The sequence below is a fragment of the Haplochromis burtoni genome, unplaced genomic scaffold, assembly GCF_018398535.1.
Source record: "Haplochromis burtoni strain Fernald_Lab_line unplaced genomic scaffold, NCSU_Asbu1 Contig_617, whole genome shotgun sequence".
NCBI lineage: Eukaryota > Metazoa > Chordata > Actinopteri > Cichliformes > Cichlidae > Haplochromis > Haplochromis burtoni.
Window position 1 is genome coordinate 113,004 of NW_024582978.1, and position 22,832 is coordinate 135,835.

General features: G+C 38.4%; 2 protein-coding genes across 3 annotated transcripts; one reads left to right on the top strand and one right to left on the bottom strand.

Annotated features, from left to right (window-relative positions):
• Window positions 1-1,686: 1,686 nt before the first annotated feature.
• Window positions 1,687-10,777, top strand: e2f5 (E2F transcription factor 5). 2 transcript variants are annotated; one of them, XM_042214838.1, is made up of 8 exons: window positions 1,687-2,043; window positions 3,242-3,351; window positions 3,531-3,692; window positions 4,228-4,336; window positions 4,801-5,113; window positions 8,600-8,737; window positions 8,979-9,017; window positions 9,957-10,777. In XM_042214838.1, exons 1-8 carry the CDS (start codon window positions 1,915-1,917, stop codon window positions 10,031-10,033), a joined length of 1,077 nt encoding a protein of 358 aa, XP_042070772.1. In that variant the 5' UTR covers window positions 1,687-1,914; the 3' UTR covers window positions 10,034-10,777. The 2 variants fall into 2 exon arrangements, with proteins under 2 accessions (XP_042070772.1, XP_005949043.1); XM_005948981.2 differs by having other exon boundaries at window positions 1,689-2,043; window positions 4,795-5,113.
• Window positions 10,778-10,828: 51 nt separating this feature from the next.
• ackr4a (atypical chemokine receptor 4a) lies at window positions 10,829-21,521 on the bottom strand. Its single transcript, XM_005948982.3, has 3 exons — window positions 21,395-21,521; window positions 20,119-20,190; window positions 10,829-14,642 (listed from the first exon to the last, which is right to left on the bottom strand). Exon 3 carries the CDS (start codon window positions 14,625-14,627, stop codon window positions 13,521-13,523), a length of 1,107 nt encoding a protein of 368 aa, XP_005949044.1. The 5' UTR covers window positions 14,628-14,642; window positions 20,119-20,190; window positions 21,395-21,521; the 3' UTR covers window positions 10,829-13,520.
• Window positions 21,522-22,832: the final 1,311 nt, after the last annotated feature.

Below are 22,832 nucleotides of genomic sequence, written 5' to 3' on the forward strand. Positions count from 1 at the left end.
GTTGTAAAAGCTACAGTATTTGGTTTAGCATTGTCTTGCTGAAACATGCAAGGCCTTCCCAGAAAAAGATGTTGATGGGAGCATATACCGTAGTTTTCGGGTCATAAGCCGCTACTTTTTTCCCACACTGTGAACACTGCGGCTTATACTGACGTGCGGCTAATGCATTTCTTTTTTCATGCGGCCAAAAACATTTTGCCTGGTAACAGTAGACCAATCAAAATGACAAGTAGTGTATATATACACGGTATATATTTTTATCAGTTGTTAAGAGACGTTGTAATGTTGTTTGTGCACTGTTCCGTAAAAAAACCATAAGCAACGTAATTTGTGTGTTACGATACGTACGTAGACTTAAAGGTAGCCGTGTTACAGGCGCTGTTCGAGGAAAAAAAGCATTTGCAGTATGTATTTTTGTATGTTACCATAACATTTATGTTACCATGTTTATGTTACCTTATATTAAATGTTAAAAATCCTCACGTGTAATATTTCTGTGTAAATATCTCATATTACAGGTGAAACGCATACGGCTTAAAATCCGGTGCGGCCTGTACAAGTACAAAATTGATTTTCTTTCTACAATTAGAGCATGCGGCTTTTAATCAGGTGCGCTCTGTAGTTCGGGAATTACGGTATATTGCCCTACAACCTGTAGACCCTGCAACATAAATAGTGCATTTCCAGAGGTGCAGGCTGCCAATTTGCCATTGATGCTAATGGACCCCTATATCATCAGAGATGACAGGCATATAATATTTAATTTTGGCCTTGTCCCAGAATCTTTTGATGCTATCACATACTGTAGATGATGAGATATTCAAAGTATTCACAATTTCACGCTGATGAACAGTTTTCTGAAATTGTCATTTATAATGCAATTTGTAGTGCAGGTCTTTTTTTTTTCATATTTGTGAACCTGTTCTTCCTCTGCTTATCTTTACTTCTGAGAAAATCTGCCTCTATGATACACCTCTCTTTTTATAACCAGTCACATTACTGACCTGTTGCTAGTTAATTAGTATAATACTGCTAGTCCTTCTCTCTCTCTCTCTCTCTCTCTCTCTCTTTTAAATCATTTTTTTCAGGCTTTTATTGTCCCAGTGCTGTCCTTTTTGGGATATGTTGCTGCCATCCATCAAACTCAAAATAAGCTAGAACTTGTCATTATAAAACAAAATGTCTCAGTTGTGAATAAGAAAAAAACCCCATGGGATCATGAGATTTAAAAGTCACTTCACTGTGATTTTACAGATGTCCAAACATTTTTGTAATTTGTGTTAAATAGGTGCTATATATAATCCTGTATATATGATTAGTTGTTAGGATTAGTTGATTTTTCCCCATTTTAAAAAATAAAAATGACAAGAATGTTAAGTTACTATGACTTATCAAGTAAAGATAAAAAAAAAAAAAAGTTAATTTGAATATAGTGTTTGGGAATTTTACCAAAATATGATTAAGATATACTTAGATGGTATGAAATCCTTGTTAGGAAAGCTAAATTTAAACACGACCTATAACAAAATAATTTAAATAAGTAGAATAGCTCAATAAAATGTTATATGTTTTTTTTAATTAGTTAAAAAATGCTAACCTATATTTTTGGCTGCTATGGGCTTCCATACTAATACTAATCGTACCGATTGGTCAGTGATGTTTGATGTGCGGGGAGGCGGGACTTAGTTGGCACGAGCTCGGCGGTGGGGGTCGACCGTGGCACGAGCCGCAAATGGGTTGCCATAGCAACAGGACCCTAACGTAACGTCCGTTCATTTAAAAACCCTTCAGGTGCTGCTATCGTCCCGTTAAGGGATCCGGCGTTATTTGCTAACTTAAAGAAATTATCGTTATTCGCATTAAAACGTAGGTGGCTGAGTAAAAACAAGTAAGGGTTTCTTTTATAAAAAGAAGATGGAGTTTGAGACGACTGAGACGGCACCCTCGACATCGAGTCGCCATGAGAAAAGTTTGGGGCTCCTCACTATTAAGTTTGTCAGCCTGCTCCAAGAAGCCAAGGACGGCGTCCTTGATTTGAAAGTGGTCAGTAAAACGGAGACGACGGGTTTTGTGGGTTGTTTTGGGGGGAGCATTAAGTGGTGTTTTCCACTGACAACATTAATACAACAGATGCGAACAAAGGGCTGTCGGTCATTACGGGTCCAGTCAGGTATACTGATTTTTTTAACAGGTGGACTAGCAAGCCGCCATTACCCGGACTCCTCCTTTATAGTTCCACTGATACTCAAAAGGTTTTTTTTTTCTTCATTAAAGAATTTTTTTTTAGAGTATTTGTTGACAGAAAATTAGCTAATCATTGTATTTCATATGCTTTATCAATTTGTCGTGTGTTTAATGCTAAATCAGGCCTAATTGAATTGCACTAAAATACACTTAGCAGTCTCCCTTGAAACCTAATTTTAATGAGCGACCGGGGAGATGCCAGAGTGGCACCTTGATCCCCAGTCTTTTTGCATTATGATTAAACATGGCATTATCCTGTGACCCAGTGTCACCAGGTTCATATGTCCATGGGCTATAAGATGAAATAGGAATCATCTCCTTTTAAAAGAGAAGGCTAAGACTTAACTCCTGAAATTAAGGTTTCTGCCTACCTGTCTTTATGCTCCTGAGACCTAGCAGATATCAATTGACTCCGTGTGGGATCCTGCAGTAACATATAACAATGCGGTACCCAAATCAAATTTTTTCCAGTCAGTTTTATATATGTAATTGATTTCATCTATTCAATTTCCCCACTAGCAATGTCCTTAAGTATTGGGCATCTAGTAAAATTTGTAAATGACTTTTACACTCCAGTGCTCTCCTTGGAGACTTCTGTTTCATGTTAACTGCCTGTGTCAATCTCTGATCTACTTGAAGCTTTAATTACTGCAACTGTTTATTTATTTATTTATTTTTTATCATTGGTAGCATTTTCCCTCTCTTCTTGCCCGCCAAACTTGGGCAATGTTTACACAGCAGGTTACTCAGCCCTTTCCCTCCTCCCTTCGCCTCTGGTATTGCATAACTGGCTTCTTCTGCCAAGGAGTTTGATTTGTTATTTTGTGCAGCTTAATTTGCCAAATTCCCTATTTCTTGGATTCACCGATGAAGCATTTCCTGCAGAAACTTCCTGGTATCTATGATGGACCTGCAAGTGTATATCTCAAGATGCTATAAATGAACAGCTGATATGGAAATATGGATGTGATGTTGATATGTCTGTCTGAATTAACAGGCTGCAGACAGCTTGGCAGTGAAGCAGAAGAGGAGGATATATGATATCACCAATGTACTGGAAGGGGTGGGGCTAATTGAGAAGAAAAACAAGAATGTAATCCAGTGGAGGTGTGAGACAAAATGTTTACTATTTCAAAAAGTTGTTATTATTTTAATGTTCCTGTAGATTTAAAAATGCATGCAGAGTTGGTGCTTACATTAATTTAAAGATAAACACACTTTAATTGAAGATGAAGCAGATGGAGCAAATGCTGAGAAAACATCCTTATCCTGTACGTTATGTTAAGGGGTGAGAACATAGCCAGCCAAACTGAGGAGGCTTTGGAGCAGGTAAATGTCTTAAAGGCCCAAATTGCTGAGCTGGAAGCCCAAGAGAAAGAGCTGGACAACCAGAAGGCCTGGCTGGAGGAGAACATCAAACACTTGAACCATGATCCCATTGTCAACACATATCCTTTTTATGACTACATTTTTGAAATAAATGTTTTTATTTAGTTCACTTGGAGACACTGCTTTTGTGCATCTCATGTCATCGCTCTGCCTTTTCTATCATATGTTGGCAGAAGAGAAGTTCTGATTTTCTTTTTCATCTTAAGACTTTGTAAAATAACCAAATCTTAACTCATTTTTTTCATATTAAATGAGTAAAATATCTGTTAGTAGGGCTTGCTTTGTTTTGCAGTGAAATATCACCGGGTGTTTTTTTTGTACTGTTGTCTGCATGGTTTGTAATTCTAGTTCCCTCGAGGCCCCATTTACTCAGTTCAGAGACAACAAATCCTTCTCTGATCCTTTTAACATTGTTTGCCTATTGATCAGAGAAAACACTATAAAGCAGGGATTATAAATATAATTGCCATTGTCAAGCAGTGAAATGACATCCAGGCTAATCCCGATTTGCACAATGCTCACAGTTCTTGTTTTTCAAGTTTATTGTCTCCATTTCCTTCAAACAGTAATCCGGCTTCTTTAACACTTCTACACATATAAATTTGTGACGCATGAAGACATCTGCAGCGCTTTTAGTGAAGAAACACTTCTAGCTGTTGTGGCTCCTGCTGGGACTCAGCTGGAGGTGCCACTGCCAGAAATGGTAGTATTGCTTTGGTTGTATAGAAATGTACTGCTTTATTTGACTCTGCTTTAATGAGAACAGACGCCAGACACAGCACAGGCTTTATCTAGCAGATTTTATTACAGGTGGATAAAAGCTTGTGAGTGAGCTGCAAGATTCTCGTTACATTTGGCTTTTTATTTTGTACATAATGGCCTATGTGTGCTCTAACATCAATCAGCTAGCCTGTAACTTTATGAGCGTCTAGATATTGCTGTGATGGTAAACAGTAAAACTGTAAAGTTGCACAGAAACTAAACAGTGCAAACCTAAAAACACTGCACATTTATCTCACAGTTTTCTGTGTTTATCACTGCAAGCATCTTATTTCATGCCCTTGTGATCATCTGATCAGTTTTAAATATTCTTAAAAAAAAGATCAACTATATAACTGCTTTATTAAATGACATACTTAATGACATGCTGCTGTTTTTAAGAGTCAGAGTGGTCAAAAGAAGTACCAGGTGAACCTGCGCAGCCACTCTGCTCCCATTCAGGTCATGCTTATCAACAGAGATTCAGATTCCAGAGTGCCTGTGGTCTTCTCTGTACCCCCCACTGATGACATCTGTCAGATGCCAACTCCACCCAGCACCCCCGCGAGCCTGCAGAGATTCCCTCTTTCAGTTTCCACTTCCAACACCAACACCACCTCTTGCTGCAGCCAGGAGTCTTTCTGCTCAGACCACCAGATGGTGCTGCCAGAACATGATGATGTGCTGACTCCGTCGGCCACCCCTCCTGACGTGCAGATGGGTAAGGATGGGCTTTAGGGCATGTGAATTTTAATGCTGTTGAAGTTCTTCAACAAAACCACCACAGAGTTTTACTGCCTGCTAAAGAGGCTGTGGTGAACACATGTGTAATAAAAATTTTGCATTTGTAGTCAAGAAAAACTTCTACAACCTGAGTCATTTGTGAAATTTAAAGTGGCCTCAGAAGAAACTTCTGACATAGTGACCAATTCAGAAGAACTAGGTTTACTTTCTGATGTTCAGTTTTCGTTGGAACAGTTTTTACTAATTATATAGTCAACCAATTTGTGGTGCTACATAAGGTTTCAGGTTTTCGGTGTCAGAGTCACACACAGGAGCAAATGTGAAAACCACTGCACTAGGGTAATAAATATTACCTTATATTGTTGTAACTTTATTGCAGTTTATTGTTTGATAACAGCATTTTGGTTATTTTGTAAATGATTTAATTGCTAGCCATATGTTTAGTGAGAGCTGTTAATTATAGATTAAATTTTCTGCTAAAAAAGAGCATTTAATACATATTTTCATTAGAAGACTTCCTATCCTTTGTTGTAGACTTGGAAGTTACTCATGTTTAGCTAGGAAAAGAAAGTTTTCAGGAAGCCATTATATGTTGTTCTGATGTCGGTCAGTTTATGTTTTGTACACCCCTTTTTTTGAGGTCCTATATAAAGACTATCGTTTCTATAAAAAAAAAAAAAAATGTATCAAACATCATATATTCTTAAAAGAATGAATGTGTCCTAACAAACATGATAGTGTGTTTTCTTTTAAGAAAGACACACTGTCGATGTTAAACAATGAGTGATCTACTATGAGTGATGGGTGCTTTTGCTGTTACATTTGATTTGTAAGCACTGCCCTTCATTTAACTGCTTTTAACAATGGAGTTTGCGTTCCTCTTCTTTCTGTAGTGCCAGATTGTTATGGATGATAACTATAAATCTATAGTTATAAGTTATAAGAAACTGATAAAATATTTTAGATATAATGTGAAGGTGGTATAAACTGGCCTCAAGTAACAGTTGCGCATGTTGTTTCTGAACTGCAGTGCCTATTTTAACAGAATAAACTGCATGTGTGGTCCTGATTTTTAACACTTTAATGTATTTAAGCCTCAGGGGGCCCCAGGCCTGTGTACTGGGAGTGCCAGTCACAAGTCTGGATAAATGGGAGGAGGATTGCGTTAGTAAGGGCATCCGGCGTAAAATCTGTGTCAGAATAAAACGTGCAGATGTGTCCTCTGTGGTGACCCCTCAGGAGCAGTCAAAAGTGCTTCCTTCTTCATTTAAGGATTTCACTTCTGGTATTTTTGATGTTCACATAGTCATGTCTGGTCATGGCCGGATGCATTGCAACGTTTCTTGGCATATTACTGCAACCGGTACTGTGCAGCCTTTGCTGGCATTTATTCAAAAATAGTTCCTTAACAATACCAGACATTACCAAATCCACACCATAACTTTCAAGGTGAAGAAAAACTTGCATTATCATTATTTTTAATGGTACATAGAGGTAAATGTAATTCTTGTAATTCACCGTGTAAAATTCTCAATTTGCTATTTACTTTTTAGTATCTGGTTATAAAGGTGTTTGTCAGCAGCACTGGAATGCAAAATGATTGGCCTGTCAGTCTTATAAAAATATCAGAGGATCTCCTGGTTGTTTAACTGTATTGCAGGATGGCTTCAGGGAAATGTTTTGCCTACAGACACAGTCCAGACAGACTCAGCTTCCAGTAAACCACGTACACAACATCAACATGGAAGTCATAGATGTTTTATTGTGAGGTAACGTGGAAACAAGCCTCACTTGACAGGAAGCTGCTTGTCAGTCAGTTGTCTAGTGAGTTCTGAGCCACTGAATGTGGAGCTTGTGTATTAAAATAGCTGCAATTCCAAAACGGTTGATGCAGTACTTTTCTTAAAACCCTTTAAAGAAACCGGAAAGTCTGCACTTTAATCAGACACTGTCCACGGACAACACTGAAATTGATTATGTAAATGTGATTGATTTATTGTTTTAAAAGTATTGCTGTTTATCAGCTGACTTGGAAGTATTAGCTGTTGTAGAGTCTTGACATGCAAGAACAGCAGAAGTTATTAGTTGCTACTTTCTTCTGTAATACTATACAGTGCTAATATCTTGAAACAAAAAATAAAACTGCTGTCTGTCACTATGTTCCCTCTCTTAGCAAGCTGACTTTCAGAGTTACATGAACCAGATCTAGGCCGTAAGAAAAGAATCTAAAGTCTTAGGAAAATTGTAGCGTCAGTATGCACAGTTTGACCCATTTCTTTGCAGATTTACTTCAATCTCTTGTAGCTTGTGAAAAAATGATAAACAAGGAGAGTATGAACAAAATTTTGCACAGAAAACTTGATCTTCAATAACCTCAAAGTGCTGTTACTATGGGACAGTTTCATTTTTATTTATCAGATTCTCTGGAATAACATTCTCCACCTAAATGAGTCACAAGATATCAAATTTCTCCCAATCGCAGCTACTTGACAACTTGTTTACACTGCTTAAAGGTTGCCTCACCACCTGCCTAACACTGTGGAAAAATACACTTGTGCAAAACAGCTCTGGCCCCTCTGAGTATGGTCACAGGACCGCTGAAGTTATCCTGTGGTGTCCGTCACCAGGATGCCTGCAGTGGGTCCTGTAGGCACTCCCTTAATTTGACTTGTTTTTGTACATTTCTGTAATGCTGAGACTGGATTCCATGCAACCTGTGGGCAGCCTGTTAAGGGTTATAACAGTATTTAGGTGGGTGGTGCTTGTGACATCCACGTTGATGCCAGTTTCCCTCCATCAGAATATTGCATTGCGGTGCCATATACTTCACTGGTTTTAATGTGGCTAATCATTGCATATGTTCATGTGGCTTTATTAAAAAAAGACTTCCAGTATATCTGACAGATCGACAGCTGACAGCTCTAAGTTTTATAGAGGATGAGTCAGAGTTGCACTAAAAGTAGAAGAGTGTCAAAGCGAAACCCAGTCTGACCATCCTTCCAGAAAATAAAAAAATGAGGAATTGCCCCAACAAAATCACAAGACCTTTCACTGAATGATTTTTACTTACTCAACATTTGGAAACACTTGGATTCTGTAAAATGAAAGCTTATGGTATGTTTTGCACAGTGGTGTGTAGATGAGAAGCCAGTGCATAGGGTTGGGTGTGTTTATTTTTTTGTACATTAAGAATGAGTTAGGTAAAAATAATTCAGATTTAAAGTGGGCCATGTATAGGATTCTTTTCAGGCATGACCTCGTGGACATTAATAAATTAACAGCCTTTTGGCATTAACTTCTTATTTACTGGACAAATGAGAGTGGTGGTAATCATGTTTTTCGAACTCTTACATTAAAGTAAACAAGTGCACATTCCAACATTTGTTGTTTTCTGCCTCCAGATAACTTAATCCTTCATTATGAGGTTAAGTGACCTTGTTTCGACTCCTCATTCTGTCTGCAGTCTATCACGGTCGACCAGTGATGGGGTTGGAGCAGCAGGAGATGGACTTGGTGGACCAGGAGTTCCAGTCTGTTCTGGATGTGAGCAGCCTACTGAAGCTCAGTGCCACTGGAGACCACATGAAGGATAACCGAGAGGGTGAGGCCCAGGGATATGAATAGAATCATAAGTCTTTTTCCTTTTTTTAATGTTTACTTCACATTTGTTTCAGTTCTGATTCAGTTGACGTTCTTAGGTCTAAGCATGCTTTTATTTAATGTTTTTTCTTTCAGTGGGAGGAAAGGAATGAATTGTTTACAGATATGCTACAAATGGTCCAGAACAGTGAACGTTTTAACACCACAGTGGAATAGAAACATGTTTTTAATTTTCTTTGTAGGAGCTGTTGACCTGATTGAGGAACTCATGTCCACTGATGGTAAGCATCACAGCACCTGTTTTAACTACATTCAGTATCTACGCTTAAATATATATTGCTGCTCACCCCTCCACAGCAGTGCATTGCTTGGCTTCCATTCATCGCCCCAATTTTCTGTAATGCTGTCTAATTGGGGGCACACTTACCCCTAACTACTGGAGGTAGTCTACCTACATATAGACCTCCATAAAGTCCTATTTCAGATAAACTGAGACCCCTAACTCTGTTATAAAGCTCTCTGGTTTTACCTTTCAGACCTTAGGCATCACTATAATGTGTCCATTTTAACGACTGGAGGTCAAAGAGAAGACATTCAAATGATTAACAGATGCTCCTGAGTTAATGCTAACATCCTGATGCTTAGCAGGTTTATTATTTGACATATTTAACATCTTAATTTGGCATATTAACATTTCCCAAAAAGTTGCTTCTGTTCTCCTGGGAGTAGTGTTTTCAGTGGGAGAAACATTTCATCAGTCATCCAAGTCATCCACTTCTACAGTCTAAAGAAGAAATGCTGCTCTGACAGCACAACTCTTTGGGCTTAAACTCAAAAATAAAAGTGTAAAATTACCGAAAAAGTTCTGGTAGCTCATTGTTCAAAACATTTTTGTTAATTAAGAAAAGGGAGATTTCTATAGTAGACTACGAAAAAAACAGGAATGTTAAACATGAATATAAAATGTTATTTAATTGTTTATCTATTAAAGGAGCTGTAAAACTTATGAAAATACAGATGAAAGTGTAAATGTTTGTCCTCCTTCACATTATACAAAGCAGTGCAGCGGGCTGGATTAATGTCTTTGTCGGGCCAATTCTGAACTCTGGGCCTTGCCTTTCACATTCTGATCTAGGTCCTAAATCATCAACAGCTGGAATGTGTGTTCAGTGTGGGTGCCATCTTTTCATTTTTGCACTGATTCCTTTCTCCAAATTCAGGTATAGACTACAGCTTCAACCTGGATGACAACGAGGGAGTGTGTGACCTGTTTGATGTGCAGATCCTGAATTACTGATGTCTGACAGTGACTCTGATGCACACTCTTACAATCTTGAGAAGCACTTTCTGCCTCTTAAAAACTGTAAAGATTTGTCCTATTTGTTAAAATTTCACAGATGATACTTTGATATACCACTGTCATCTTACAAAAACAAAAAACAAAGACTTCACTGATGTGCACCTCACAGCTAAACATATCCAGACTCTGTCCAGCAAAAAGTGCCTGATTTAATGAACCATAAGGTATTTATAAAGCCATGAGCCACGAGGTCTCAAGTAAACAGAGAAATCCTTCACATTCCTGCTGCACTTTTGTGTCTCTGTATTTTTCCACATCCAGCGGAAAGCTTGAGTTGTTGATAACTGTTTTCCTTTGCACAGCTTATCCACTTTTGGGACTGTAACAGTGTTGTAGATAAGTTAAACTTTGCAATAACATTTCAGTATTTGCTTCTTTGATGATCCAGTTCAGGAGATGTAAGCTTTGTCTTCATGCAGTACATCTTCATCTATTCAATTTCCCAGTTAAATTTCAACCACCGTTTTGTATTTATTGAATTAATGGTTTGGCTACATTTTGTTTACCTTGTTTTTGTGAAAATGTCAGAAAGTTTTCTTTTCTAAATTATTGTGATACTGCCATTTTAGGCCTCAGTTTATCCTATCATTAGTTAAATAATTGAATATTTTTACTTATTTAATTAAAAAAAAAGTAGTTCAGGTTTGAAGCTGAAGTTAGTTGACTGCCTTAATCATAATTTAATTTATTTTGTTGCACTTTTGTTCTAAATATAGTACAAATGCAGAGTTGTTTTTTTTTTTGTATACTTCATTTTTTATTGTAAGATATATTGTTTATGTTCTCAATAAATCAGTTTAATGAGCACAGTTGTATTTGCAAAGGAAATGCATGTAAGGAAAATGAACAAAAATCACTCGAATGCAAATTTTGAGTCTGAAACAAATAATTGTTTTCAAAATTGTCTTGAATCACACAGAAGGTATGCAACAATTCAAATTGGATCAACCCCCTCCCCCCCCCCCCTTTTTTTTTTTTTTTTTTCTTTTTTGGCTCAATGAAGTGTTTTGCTCTTTTAACAGATGGATAACATTTCTCAGATGCTTTCCACATTGTGTGACCTGCAGTATACACCAATACTTGAGTTCCACCAGCTGGGATGCAGGGAAAAAAAATACTAAAGAATAATAAATAAACCTCACATCTAATGAATAGAAAATGAATGACACAAGTAAACATTCGATTGTATACATTTTGTCAAATTGGAGCATTTAAAAAAAAAGGAAAAAAGAAAAACAAGTTGCAACAGACATCAAAAACATTTGAACTATGCAGTATCCTGTTTATATCTGTCAGGGTTAATGATGCCGATGCTGGACGGTAAGGGTAACAATTAATATCTGAATGTGTCCAGCCCTCCCTCTGTCTGCAGCTACACATTTTCTAAGGAATTTCAGCTCAGTGGTAAACCCATATGTAGTGATAAAGTACGATTACAAACTTTTCGTCATTGCCTCATAAAAAAGTGTTTTTTACCCCGCTGTGCAGCCTCGGCTCTCAGTGCAGAGGAGCGAATCTGTGTGTGGAAAAATGTGTGTTTCAGATGTTCCTAGGAATTCAGGAAACAACAAATGCGGCGTTCCCACATCAAACCAAAGTCCCAGTGGATGTAGATATATCACATGATTCTGAAACACCAGCAGCGCACTACAGCAATTCTGTTGATGGTTAATGTTTGTTGGGTTTTTTTTTTTTGTTTTTTGTTTTTTTAAGAGTTTTCAGGATACATCCTGAGCTGAGAAAAACAGATATTTGGCAAACATACAGAGGTTCAAAGTCTTTGCTCACCCTTTCATAGGTGCACGATATAATATCTGGTTTACAGGCTGTGCAGATTATTACATGAAATGGGTCTGGAGTTTTTATTCATGGTTGATTGTAATTAAACAAAGCACTTTTTCAACAAAGCTGAAGTTCCAGCAGGTCTGGTTTTTCTTTCCTTTGTGGGTGTTTTTAGTGTGTAATGCAGAGAGAGTTTAGTAATAAATCTTAACTGTGTGGGCAGAGTGCAAGTTTCTGGTGAAATTTCAGAGAAGCACAAGTTAACTTGAAGATCTGGATTAAAAGGATAGTTAGGTCCATAAGTATTTGGAGAATATTTTTATGTAGTTTTACCTCTGTTCACCACCTCAGCAGATTTTTAAATCAAACGATAAAACGTGATTAATGTACTGACTTTATAGCTACACAGACTCCCATTTTCAGAGGTTTAGATGTAACTGGACAGTTGAGAAGCAGAATAATGGAAAACTAAACAAATATCTGCATTTGGTTCAAAGTGTTGAGCTTGTATTTGGTAACTGTCTACTGAACTCCTTATATTACGTCCTGCAAGATATTAAAAAAGGGTGAGGTAGGACATTAGGTTGAAAAAACAAACAAACAAACCTGTCAAAGAGAGCATAAATCTCTAACTCTGCAATCTAGTATGTTCTTTAAAAGAAGGCCAGCTCAAAAACAAGACCTGAAAGACCACAGAAAGCAACTAAAGTGGAATATTGCAGAATTCTTTCCTTGGTTTAAAAAAACAACCAAGAAGAACACTGGGGAGGAGGTAGACATATTATTGGCAAAGTCTACTCTCCAGATACACCCTCATGATAAATGATCAGCACAGTGTGTTTCACAAGGTGCAAACCGCTGGTTACATTCAGCAACATGAAAGACAGATTAGACTTTCCCTTTTTTTTTGACAAATGAAACCAAGATGAACTTTTATCAGACTGATACGACAAGAAACATATGGAGGAAGAGAGAAATGACTCGTGATATGAATCAAACCACATCATCTGTCAAACATAGTGGAGGCAGTGTTATGGCATTGGCATGGCTGCCAGTGCAACCGGGTCACTAGTGTTTGATGTGCCTGCTTATAGAAGTAGCTGGATGAATTATGAAGTGTACAGGCCTGTAGTCTCTGCTCAGATAGCATTTTACAGTGCACACGGAAAAAACCCAAAACATCCTGGAAAATCAACCCAAGAGTTTCTCGGGCCAGAGAGCTGGGATATTCTTAACTTACCACTTGGTCACCTGACTTCAACTTAGAAAAGCATGCTTTTTGAATCCAAAAAAACAAGCAGCAACTGAAGTAGCTGTAGTAAGAGCCAAGTGGAGTATCTCAAGAAATGAAATGCAGCAGTTGGTGATGTCCGTGGACTTGGATTTTCATCCAGCTATTAAAAAGAAAGTAATATATATTGGAGCTCTTTGAAACCAGCACATAAACTGTTCGCTTTGGCAGAAAAAGACTGTTTTTAGGAACAGACTGTTAAAACTAGTGGGATTTTTGAACAGTTTAATGATTTGCAAGCATTTTGCTACTGCTGCTACACCCTACATCAACAAAAGCTTTATATGCTCTCCTGCTGGACCTTGTGTGCATATATAGACACATAGACCTCGCTGACATTTTAGTCATGTCTCATATTGAGAATGAGTTTGTCTCTTGGGATGCAGTGTGGGAGTTGAATGACATTTCCATCCCCTCCTCCACATTAGTTTCTGTTGTTTTGCTTCCCCTCTTCCTTCGCTTCGCTTCAAACTTCTTGGCCACTCTCATCATGTGCATCTTAAAGGAAGACCCCACAAAGGCATAGAGGATCGGGTTCAGACAGCAGTGAGTGAGAGCCAGGCTTTCTGTCACCTGAGCCGCCTGATCAAGCACCTTACTCGCCCCGCAGTGGGTCACTAAACTGTAGACTGTATCCATTGCCCGATACACCTTAACCACGTTGTAAGGCAGCTGAGTCATCACAAACACCCCTACGACAATGAGAAGGACACGCAGAGCTTTCCACTTCTTCCCTCTGCTCTCATCAGGGAGGCCCCGGAGTGCACAGCCCACCCGCCAGTAGCAGGTCACCATGACCAGCAAAGGAAGTAGGAATCCCAACAACACCTCGACCACCTCTAGGACAGCTTTACCTCCTCGAGCCATAGATGAAGGATAGATGGTTAGACAGATATTTCTATCAGATGCCTGCCTCACTTCTGAGAGTATTAAATCAGGAAGGCCAAGGAGGAAAGCTGTCACCCAAACAGCTAAACACACCTTCCAACAGCATTTCCTGGTGAACGCCCTCTGTAGCCATCGTCTTTGGCCTCTATCCTGTGCTCTGACCAGCGATAAATAACGATCCAAGCTGATGCACGCCAGCAGCAACATGCAGCAGGTGAAATTCACTGTGTAGCAGGCGGACACGATTTTACAAACAACCTCCCCTAGCTCCCAGCCCCTTGCAGCATCAGCAGCCCAGAAAGGGAGCGTGAGGAGCAGGAGTAAGTCAGCCACAGCCAGGTGGGTCAAGAAGGCATCTGTCATGGTCTTCAGGCGTTTGTGGTAGGCGTAGACAGCCACGACTAAAACGTTTCCAGCCAGTCCCACCACCAGACACACGGTGTACATGATGGGCAGGAAGAGGGCTGCGAAAGATCGGATGTCCCCTTTCTCGCATACGGCAGGATAGTCATCATAGGTGAAGTTGTAGGTGGTGTTTTCATAGTCGTAGTCTTCCTCTGAGAATTCCATGTTGATGATATAAAACTGTCAAGGGAAATACAGATGTAAACATTCACAAAAATATACATCCCCAGAGTGATACAAACAACAAACACTTGCAGGATTTATATACGAGGCAGATTTAAATCCAGTTCTTGAGATATGACTTAACTGCAGTAATTCAGGGCAGTCATTTAGAATTTCCTTGATTATCCTCTTAGAAAAAACCCAAAAACCCTGAAACCTTAGAGATTAACCAAATGAAACTTTATTTATGTTGTAAGAGCACTGTACGTTTCATTCTCTTTCAAGCTTTTCTTTTTTCCTGTCCTCCAGTCTCTCTTGATCATTCGTAGTAAAAGCTATGACTGCATGCGTAATGGTGCATTCTCAACAAAACCAAAGAAGAGGGCATAGTACATTTGTGCAAGTTTAAATATTGCAACATTGCTGAAAAACAGCCTAAGCATGAACCAGCTGGGGTTCTCCTGACACCACTGACAAATCAGAAATGGAGGATGCAGAGATGACGATTGGAGTGGTCTGGTTAAACTTTGCTTTTAGATAAAACACAGAGAAAATGAACTCAGTTTGGAGAAAGGTAGGCTACATTGTAACGGCTGAAAGTATGTTGCTGTAACGTGATTGGTTGCCGTGCTCCTCCTCTTTTTAGATGTTGGGGACCAATATCTGAGGGGAAAAGTTGGTTTGCTTTTTGTATGAACACACCATATTATTATTGTAATAATATGGTTAAGTACAGGCTGACCCACTCTCATCGAAACAATAGATATGAGTACAGTGAAATTAATCTGCAAAATGAATAATGCTTGATTATGATCAAAAAAAGAAGAAAATGTCACAGGAACCCCAAATTCCAAAACCCAAGTTACAGCATGGCTAGTATGTCATATGATGTGTTTCATATTTTTAAGGTAAGGATGTCAGTAACGCTAGCACAAATTCCCAAAAGCCATACAGCTTTGGGGTTCATGATCACCTCGAATATGCATACAAGAAAACAATGAAAAAGTTTTCCTCATGAAAATTTAATCAACAACTTTAAAGGCAAGTGGCTGTTAGTGTTATAGAGAAGGGTGCAACCAGAGGACGCATTCTGCCATGGCTGTAGTTTTAAAACCGAGTGCTGTAGTTCTCATTTCTATTTTCTCTGTTTTCTTCTCAGCTTCAGTTTTTTTGTATTTTCAAGAGTTTGACTATTGCGAGAAATGCTGAATGAGAGATTGTTCTGAGGGAGTGAAGTCAGTGCAACAGAGGTCAGGATGTATACCACAGGTGATTCATATAACCACTCCTCAAACATAAGAATACTGAACAAATTATATACCTTATTGGTTAAAAGAAGAGAGGGATTTTGTTGTAAAAATACTGAAAAAAGCAAAAAGCATTTCACCGTGTCTTTAAACATTCTGCTTGAGCAACAGTGTGCACATTACTTGGCAGGGGGACTATCTTAAATCAAGAAGGAACACAAATTAGAAACTGACAAAAATAAATCAAAATTTAGCGCCACGATTCCTGTAAAGCTGCAGGCAACTATAGATCCGATGTCTGGATTTTATGTTCCCATTACAATAAAACAGTAAAATACAACACTGCTAAGCTGTAAGCAGAACTGGAGCCACATTAGGAAACATTTAGAAACTTCACGTTCCCTGGGTTTAAGAAAATACATGTAAAGAAGAAATACTGCAATCTGGAAACAGTTGTGTGATTGTGTGTTAATTATTCTGTCGTGATGCTATCAGTGGTAACATCTGGACACCATACCCTGACTTGAACTCTTCCTCCCTTTTTGTACCTTCACTTTGATAAATAAAACAAGTTCATTTAGCCTCTGTGCAGACTGATAAGTCCAAAGTGCACTAGTTTCTACCAGTGCATGTTATCAAATTTCCCTGGAGATCCTCTTGCAAATATTACAGCACATTAATCTCCTCTCCATTGACTTTCACAGGGGAATATTATTGTTGCTACTACATTCATTTGACAATTACATTTATAATTATCTTCAAAGTGTTCCCCTTTTTTAGACATTGATTTCGAGGTTTTTAGAGTCAAGTTCAGAGCACGAGATGCCCACATTCTTTCACTTCTACACACAAATAAATGATCAACAAATAAAGTGCAATGGCACGGGAAATATTTAGAGAAGCATGTCAAACATTTGCACAGACTGACCCAATCAAGGTTGTTTGTAATATGTTTTTTCCCCTTGTAAAATAAACTGTAGACACAACACTACTGGCAGTATCTTCATTACTTTTGCCTGGTTATATGGGTTTATCATGTGGAATGTTTTTCAGTTAACTGTTGGGCATTATTAAAAGGCCATTGGTTGTTTTCTGCAGAGCAACCATATTCAGAAAAGCATCCTTTCTGTATGTAGTGTCATAGTCATGGACACGTACATTAAACATGGCCAAAGTTCTTCATCCTAGACTATTGTCCCAACACCCAACACAGCATTCAGACCATGACTCCCATGGGTGAGGATGATCATTAGAAAGGTGGTGGATCAGCCCAAAACTACACAGGAAGAGTTGTTAATGATCTGAAGGCATTTGTGACCACAGTCACTAAAATGCCATCCGTAACAAACTATACATTAATAGATAGAAATCTTGCAGTTCCTGCAACGTCCCCCTGCTCAAGAACAGACATGTACAGGCCAGTGAACATTTAAATGATTCAGAGAAGGCTTGGGAGAAAGTGCTGTGATCAGATGAAACCAAAATCAAGCATGGAGCATGGAGGTGGAAAAATATCCTGAGACTGTTTTTATGCAAAGGGTACAGGACAAAATCTTGGACAAGTACCTTCTTCCCTCAGCAAAAACACTGAAGATGGGTCGTGGATGGTTCTTCCAGCATGACAATGACCCAAAACATACCGCCAAGGAAACAAAGGAGCACAATATGGTCATGAACCATAAATCCCACTTAATGGTCACTATAGCTTACCCTATATATCTTACCCTATCTCTACCATCCTGTCACACCAATCTCCTGCATGTCCACCTTCACTACATCCATGAATCTTCTCTGTGGTCTTTCGCCTCGTCTTATGCTCCAAAGGTATTTGCTCGTCTGCCTTCACACCCACATGAACTTGGGTGAGATCCCATTTTTAATCTAAAGGGTTAATGTGATATCAGCCCACCCAATCTATAACGGCTTTAACTCTCCAGGGAAGGCTTTAGACAAGGTTTAGGAGTGTGTGTATGGGAATTTTCAACCATTCTTCCAGAAATACATTTCTCTAATTCATCCAAAAGGTGTTCTGTCAGGTTGAGGTCAGGACTCTGTGCAGGCCATTTAAGTTCTTCCACACCAAATCTGCCCAACCATGTCTTTATAGACCTTGCTTTATGCACTGGTGAGATTCCAGTCATGCTGGAACAGGAAGGGACCATCCCCCAACTTTTCCCACAAAGTCAGAAGAATGAAACTGTCCTTTCACTGGAATCACAGGCCTCAGATAAAGTCCTGAAAAAACAACCCCCACCCCCTCCACTAAACTTTACACTTGCACAGTGCAGTCAGGCAAGTAACGTTCAAACCATTTCAGTGTTGCCTCTATAACTTCATCTCAAAACTATTCAACATAAGCTGTCCCTCTGATGTTTTCATTTGTAAAAAATAAATAAACAAAATAAAATAAAGCATTATCGAGAAAGACAGATACGATTTAGAGAACTACTCTGGCCAAGAGACACATCAGACATGACATCAGAGCAGTGGAAATTTTTACTCTGGCCCGATTAGTCTTAGTTTAGATCTAACTGTTTCAAGACACAGAGTTGGTTGGATGTTTGTGGATCCTGCTGTGTAGCACTGAGAAGGAACTGTGATGGTTTGAGAGGATCTTTGTGTGACAAGGTTGATTTATTGTAATTTATTCAGAATTCAAAGGAACACCTAAGTCAACAGCTTGGAATGACAAACAATCATCATCTGTTTGGAGTTTATAGTGAACATTATTTCTCCACCACAGCTGGTTATTGCTGTGGTCCACCCTCCTTGAATGTGGTTCTGCCCCAGGTTTCCTCCTCTAGAAATTGTTCTTTTTCAATGCCACCGTTGCTAACTTGAAATGAAGTTGAATCACTTGTCCTTTAACAGGACAGTGAGCAAACCACCATAACAGATGACCTGGCCTCCTTACTCCCCCAGCATAGACCCAACAGGGATGGCTTGGGATGAGCTGGATTGTAAAGTGAAGGAAAAGCAACACGTGTTCAGCATATGTGAGAATGGCTTCAGAATAAACATCTTAAGGCAAAATTACCAAAACGAATTAAAGTAAAACTCTTATCAAAGCGTAATGTTAAGGAATGATTTATTATTTGGTGATTATATATTATATTCTGCTATTCCCTATATCTTAACATATTCTACTGTTAAATAGTCTGGTCTGTTTTTGTTGATGTTACTGTACTGGAGCAACTGTAACCCACATAATTTCCCCAGGAATTAATGAAGTATGCTGATTCTGATTCTGATTAAAGACATATGTTGGTTTACAATGAATCCATATGTGTTATTTACACAACCCCAGTCGGTCCAAGCTCACGACCATCCATAATGAGAGCCTGATTCTTGATTGAAGGTTTCTTCAAGATGTCTTGCTATGGAAATGGACTTTTTTACACCCAGCCAACAAAGTGCTGCTCAAGGAGGAAATTGATGATCTTCTTTTTGTGCAATAATGTTCCTGTTTAATGTTTACTGAGTGCTCATTAGTTTTACTCTGCACTGTAGAAAACAGTATTAAAGGAATAATAATAACTGAGTCGATAAGTTCAAAAATTTCAGTCGTACTATGTTAAAATATAGTCATTTACATGTGAAAGTCCTACACTTAAATAAATGAGAAAAAGGCCATACTCTCACTAATACATGTTTATCTTCGTACAAGCTTGTAAAATACCTTATCATTTCTTTTTAGTGGATCTGGTGTATTTAAAGTATAAATGACAAAGTGAAAGTACCTCATGTTACATGCTGTGCTTGAATAAATATCTGCATGTCACTCCACATTGATTCATCAAAACAATCTAAGAACCAGTTACGATAAATCACATTTCTAATATTTAAATTGTACCTGCTGCTGATTATTTTACATTCATTTGCATGTAAGGCTATTTAAATCTTTATTTTACTGAAAACTTTACTGGAATGCATGACTCAAGTAAATATCTAACTTCTTATTCAATAACTGCTTTGTTATAATGTTTCTGACTTCTGTTCTTAATACCTACATTACGAAAAACTGACAAACAAACAGACTTAAATCACTCAGTAATATAAAATATTACAAAAATAAATGAATGGTGACTGCATAGCACAGGTGGAAAAAACGAACTCACAACAAACCTGTCTCTCGTGTTCACCGTAAATCTAAGCAGCCAATCAGCTTTTAAAACGAAGCTTGCATGAACACAATAGAAACAGGAATATGTCTCATAGATACATAAAGGTGTTTGATATTTACTCACTGTGTCTTATTAACGATCGGTCCCGTGTGCACAGCGAGCTCGCTCCAAGCTGTTGACCGGCTTCAGACTGCTCTGAGGAGGTACGTTTGATTTGACACCAGCGCAGCGCGTGTGGGCGGGAAGTAAAAAAAACAACAACAAAAAAACAAATCAGTATGTGAGTTTGATCGATTCAGATTTTTTATCTTAAAGTTTTTGTTTATCTGAAAGGGTAACCATGTAACACCACTGCATTTATTTTATTTACCTAAACTATTTTTTTGCAATGCATGTGCAGGAGTGGGTTATTGTAAGGGACAGAAACTGCCATTGTGAAGTTTCCATTTGTTTCTCCACTGCAAATTGAATAAAACTCTGTATTCATAAATACTAAAATAAAGACTCAAGCTTTGGATTTAACAGAAAGCACATGTGGAGATTTTCAGGGTGCTCAGCGGGCATACCTCGCTCCAGTATTTAAAACAGATGTATGTAGGCCCCACAGTAAAAACAAGAAAGAAGCAAAGGATTTACTCAGGGAATCTGGTTGTGCCATCTGGTGCTTTGTTTTCGGGTTTCTCTTCACGTAAATGAAAAACTCCAGCAGAAGCTGGTGGAGAAAATGCACAAAATTCTGCACAAATCAAGGAACTGAACCCTTCATGCTCAAATGCTCCCACTGATGTCCCACCAGTGCTTGGAAGAAACCTATGCACATGCCTGGAGATGACACATGCGGACACACTTGTTACTCTGCATTTGAATACTAAGCCACATCCATAACTCCAAACCTTACACTAAACTTACCTGAACACAGTTTTAACACCTTAAAAACTAACTTGCTTTGCAGCAGTTCTCATAAAGCACAAATTGTTCTAAGCATTTGGTTTAAAGCTGAAACTCATTTTCCAGCCGGATGAGTTTAATAGTAGGTTTCCTCCATATTTTGTCAGATTTAATTCAAATTTAATGTTTGTTAGCTTGCATCAAATATACTCTGCCAGCCGGAGTCTTTGATTATATTTGGACTGTCTCTGTGTGAAGGGAGCACCCGCTGGTTTCAAATGCATTCACATTTGCAGAAAAAATAAAAGGGACAGGATTTCAAAACAAGTTTTATGTTGCTGCAAAGTTTAACAATGTGATGAGAAACCCTTTTATGTAATGCATGTGATATAAAACAAAGAAAAAGTATTTCTGTTTCCATTTCTATCGTTTTCTGACGTTCCAACAATAATATATCACTGACGGAGTTGTTAAAGGATTTGTCTGTCATCGAGTCAGGAACTGTTCTTACCACTGGGAGGAAATCTGTCCAGTTTCAAGTCCAGCTGAATCTTGTATCCGTGCAATTCAATTGCACTTCTGAGAAGGATGACTCAGACCGAGAGAAGTCAAGTGACAGGAGACAGAAACCAAGTCACACTAAACCATTTGTTTGTGGTGTTTATTGAGGAATTGTTTCTGTGTCTGAACATGACAGAACATGTTTAGATTGAGTCAGAGTAGACACTCTAAGAACATTTGGACAGGGAGAGTTCAAAGAAGGAGGAAGTAGACCAGTGCCACTGAGAGATGTACTGTATTTCACTGTACGCCCACGCCCACGGCGATAACAGCCTGCAGAGTGAAGAGTGAAGATTTGTTTTTCATCTATCCACATTTGGCAGAAGAACAGAGTTTTTTCTCTTCTGTTCGGCGTTCCCACTGAGGCCAGTTGGAGCTGTTCGATCAACAGGAAACCAACAGACACTCAGTTCGCTCTGATTTTATGAATGAAATTGTTTTGCATTTGTTATTTCTCTGAGTGAGCTGCCCTGTCAGTGATTATCGCAGAAAAATGACATTGTCTTTTTAATTATTACAAAGCGGTCTACATGGGGCAAAAATTACATCATTACATCCCGCCACACCACAAAGTTGCCCTGCTAAGTTGCAAAACAGAAGATTCAGCATGAAGATACACCCTCAAAGCACAAGGAATAAAGCAGCTTTCTCAGTTTATAGTTTATTATAGTTTTGTATTTTCTGTTTATTTTTTATTTTTATTTCATTTTGACATTTTGCTTTCAATCCAGTTTGGTTTCAGCTAGTTTCCAGAATTTACTCGTTTCACTTTTGTTTGAATATGTTTAATTTTTATTAGTTTCAGTGTATTATTGTATTTAGGTCATCTGCCAGAGGCAGGATTTAGGAAAGTCAGTACCGGAATTTCGATAAAAACACAGAGCTTCTTCAAAGAAGTTGAGTGACCGTCTGGTAGACGTCCAAATTCTCAATAAACATGTCCATTAAGGCCACATTAGGCAAGTTGGCGTAACAAATACTAAAACTAAGGAGATTTCCTCATGTGTTTTTATTTTGTTTTAGGTTGTTTTAAGCTAGTTTTTACTTGTTCAATATTTTATTAAATTTTTCTTTTTTTTGCATTTTTAGTTAAATGAACTTTTTTCACATATAGTTTTAGTATTTCATTATTTAACCTTGGTTATTCAATAATCTTGGTGCTGGAGTTTCTAATAACAGTGAATTGGCAGCATATCCTCCAGGCCCTGCGACCTGGCTCTATCACATGCTCTAGAAACTCTGTGGTGATGTAGGATCTCTCTCTCTCTCTCTCTCTCTCTCTCTCTGTGTGTGTGTGTGTGTGTGTGTGTGTAGTACATTCGACAAATAACTAGTTTTTTGTGCTTTAACTCTGGATGACTTTATTTGAAACTGAAATTCATGAAACA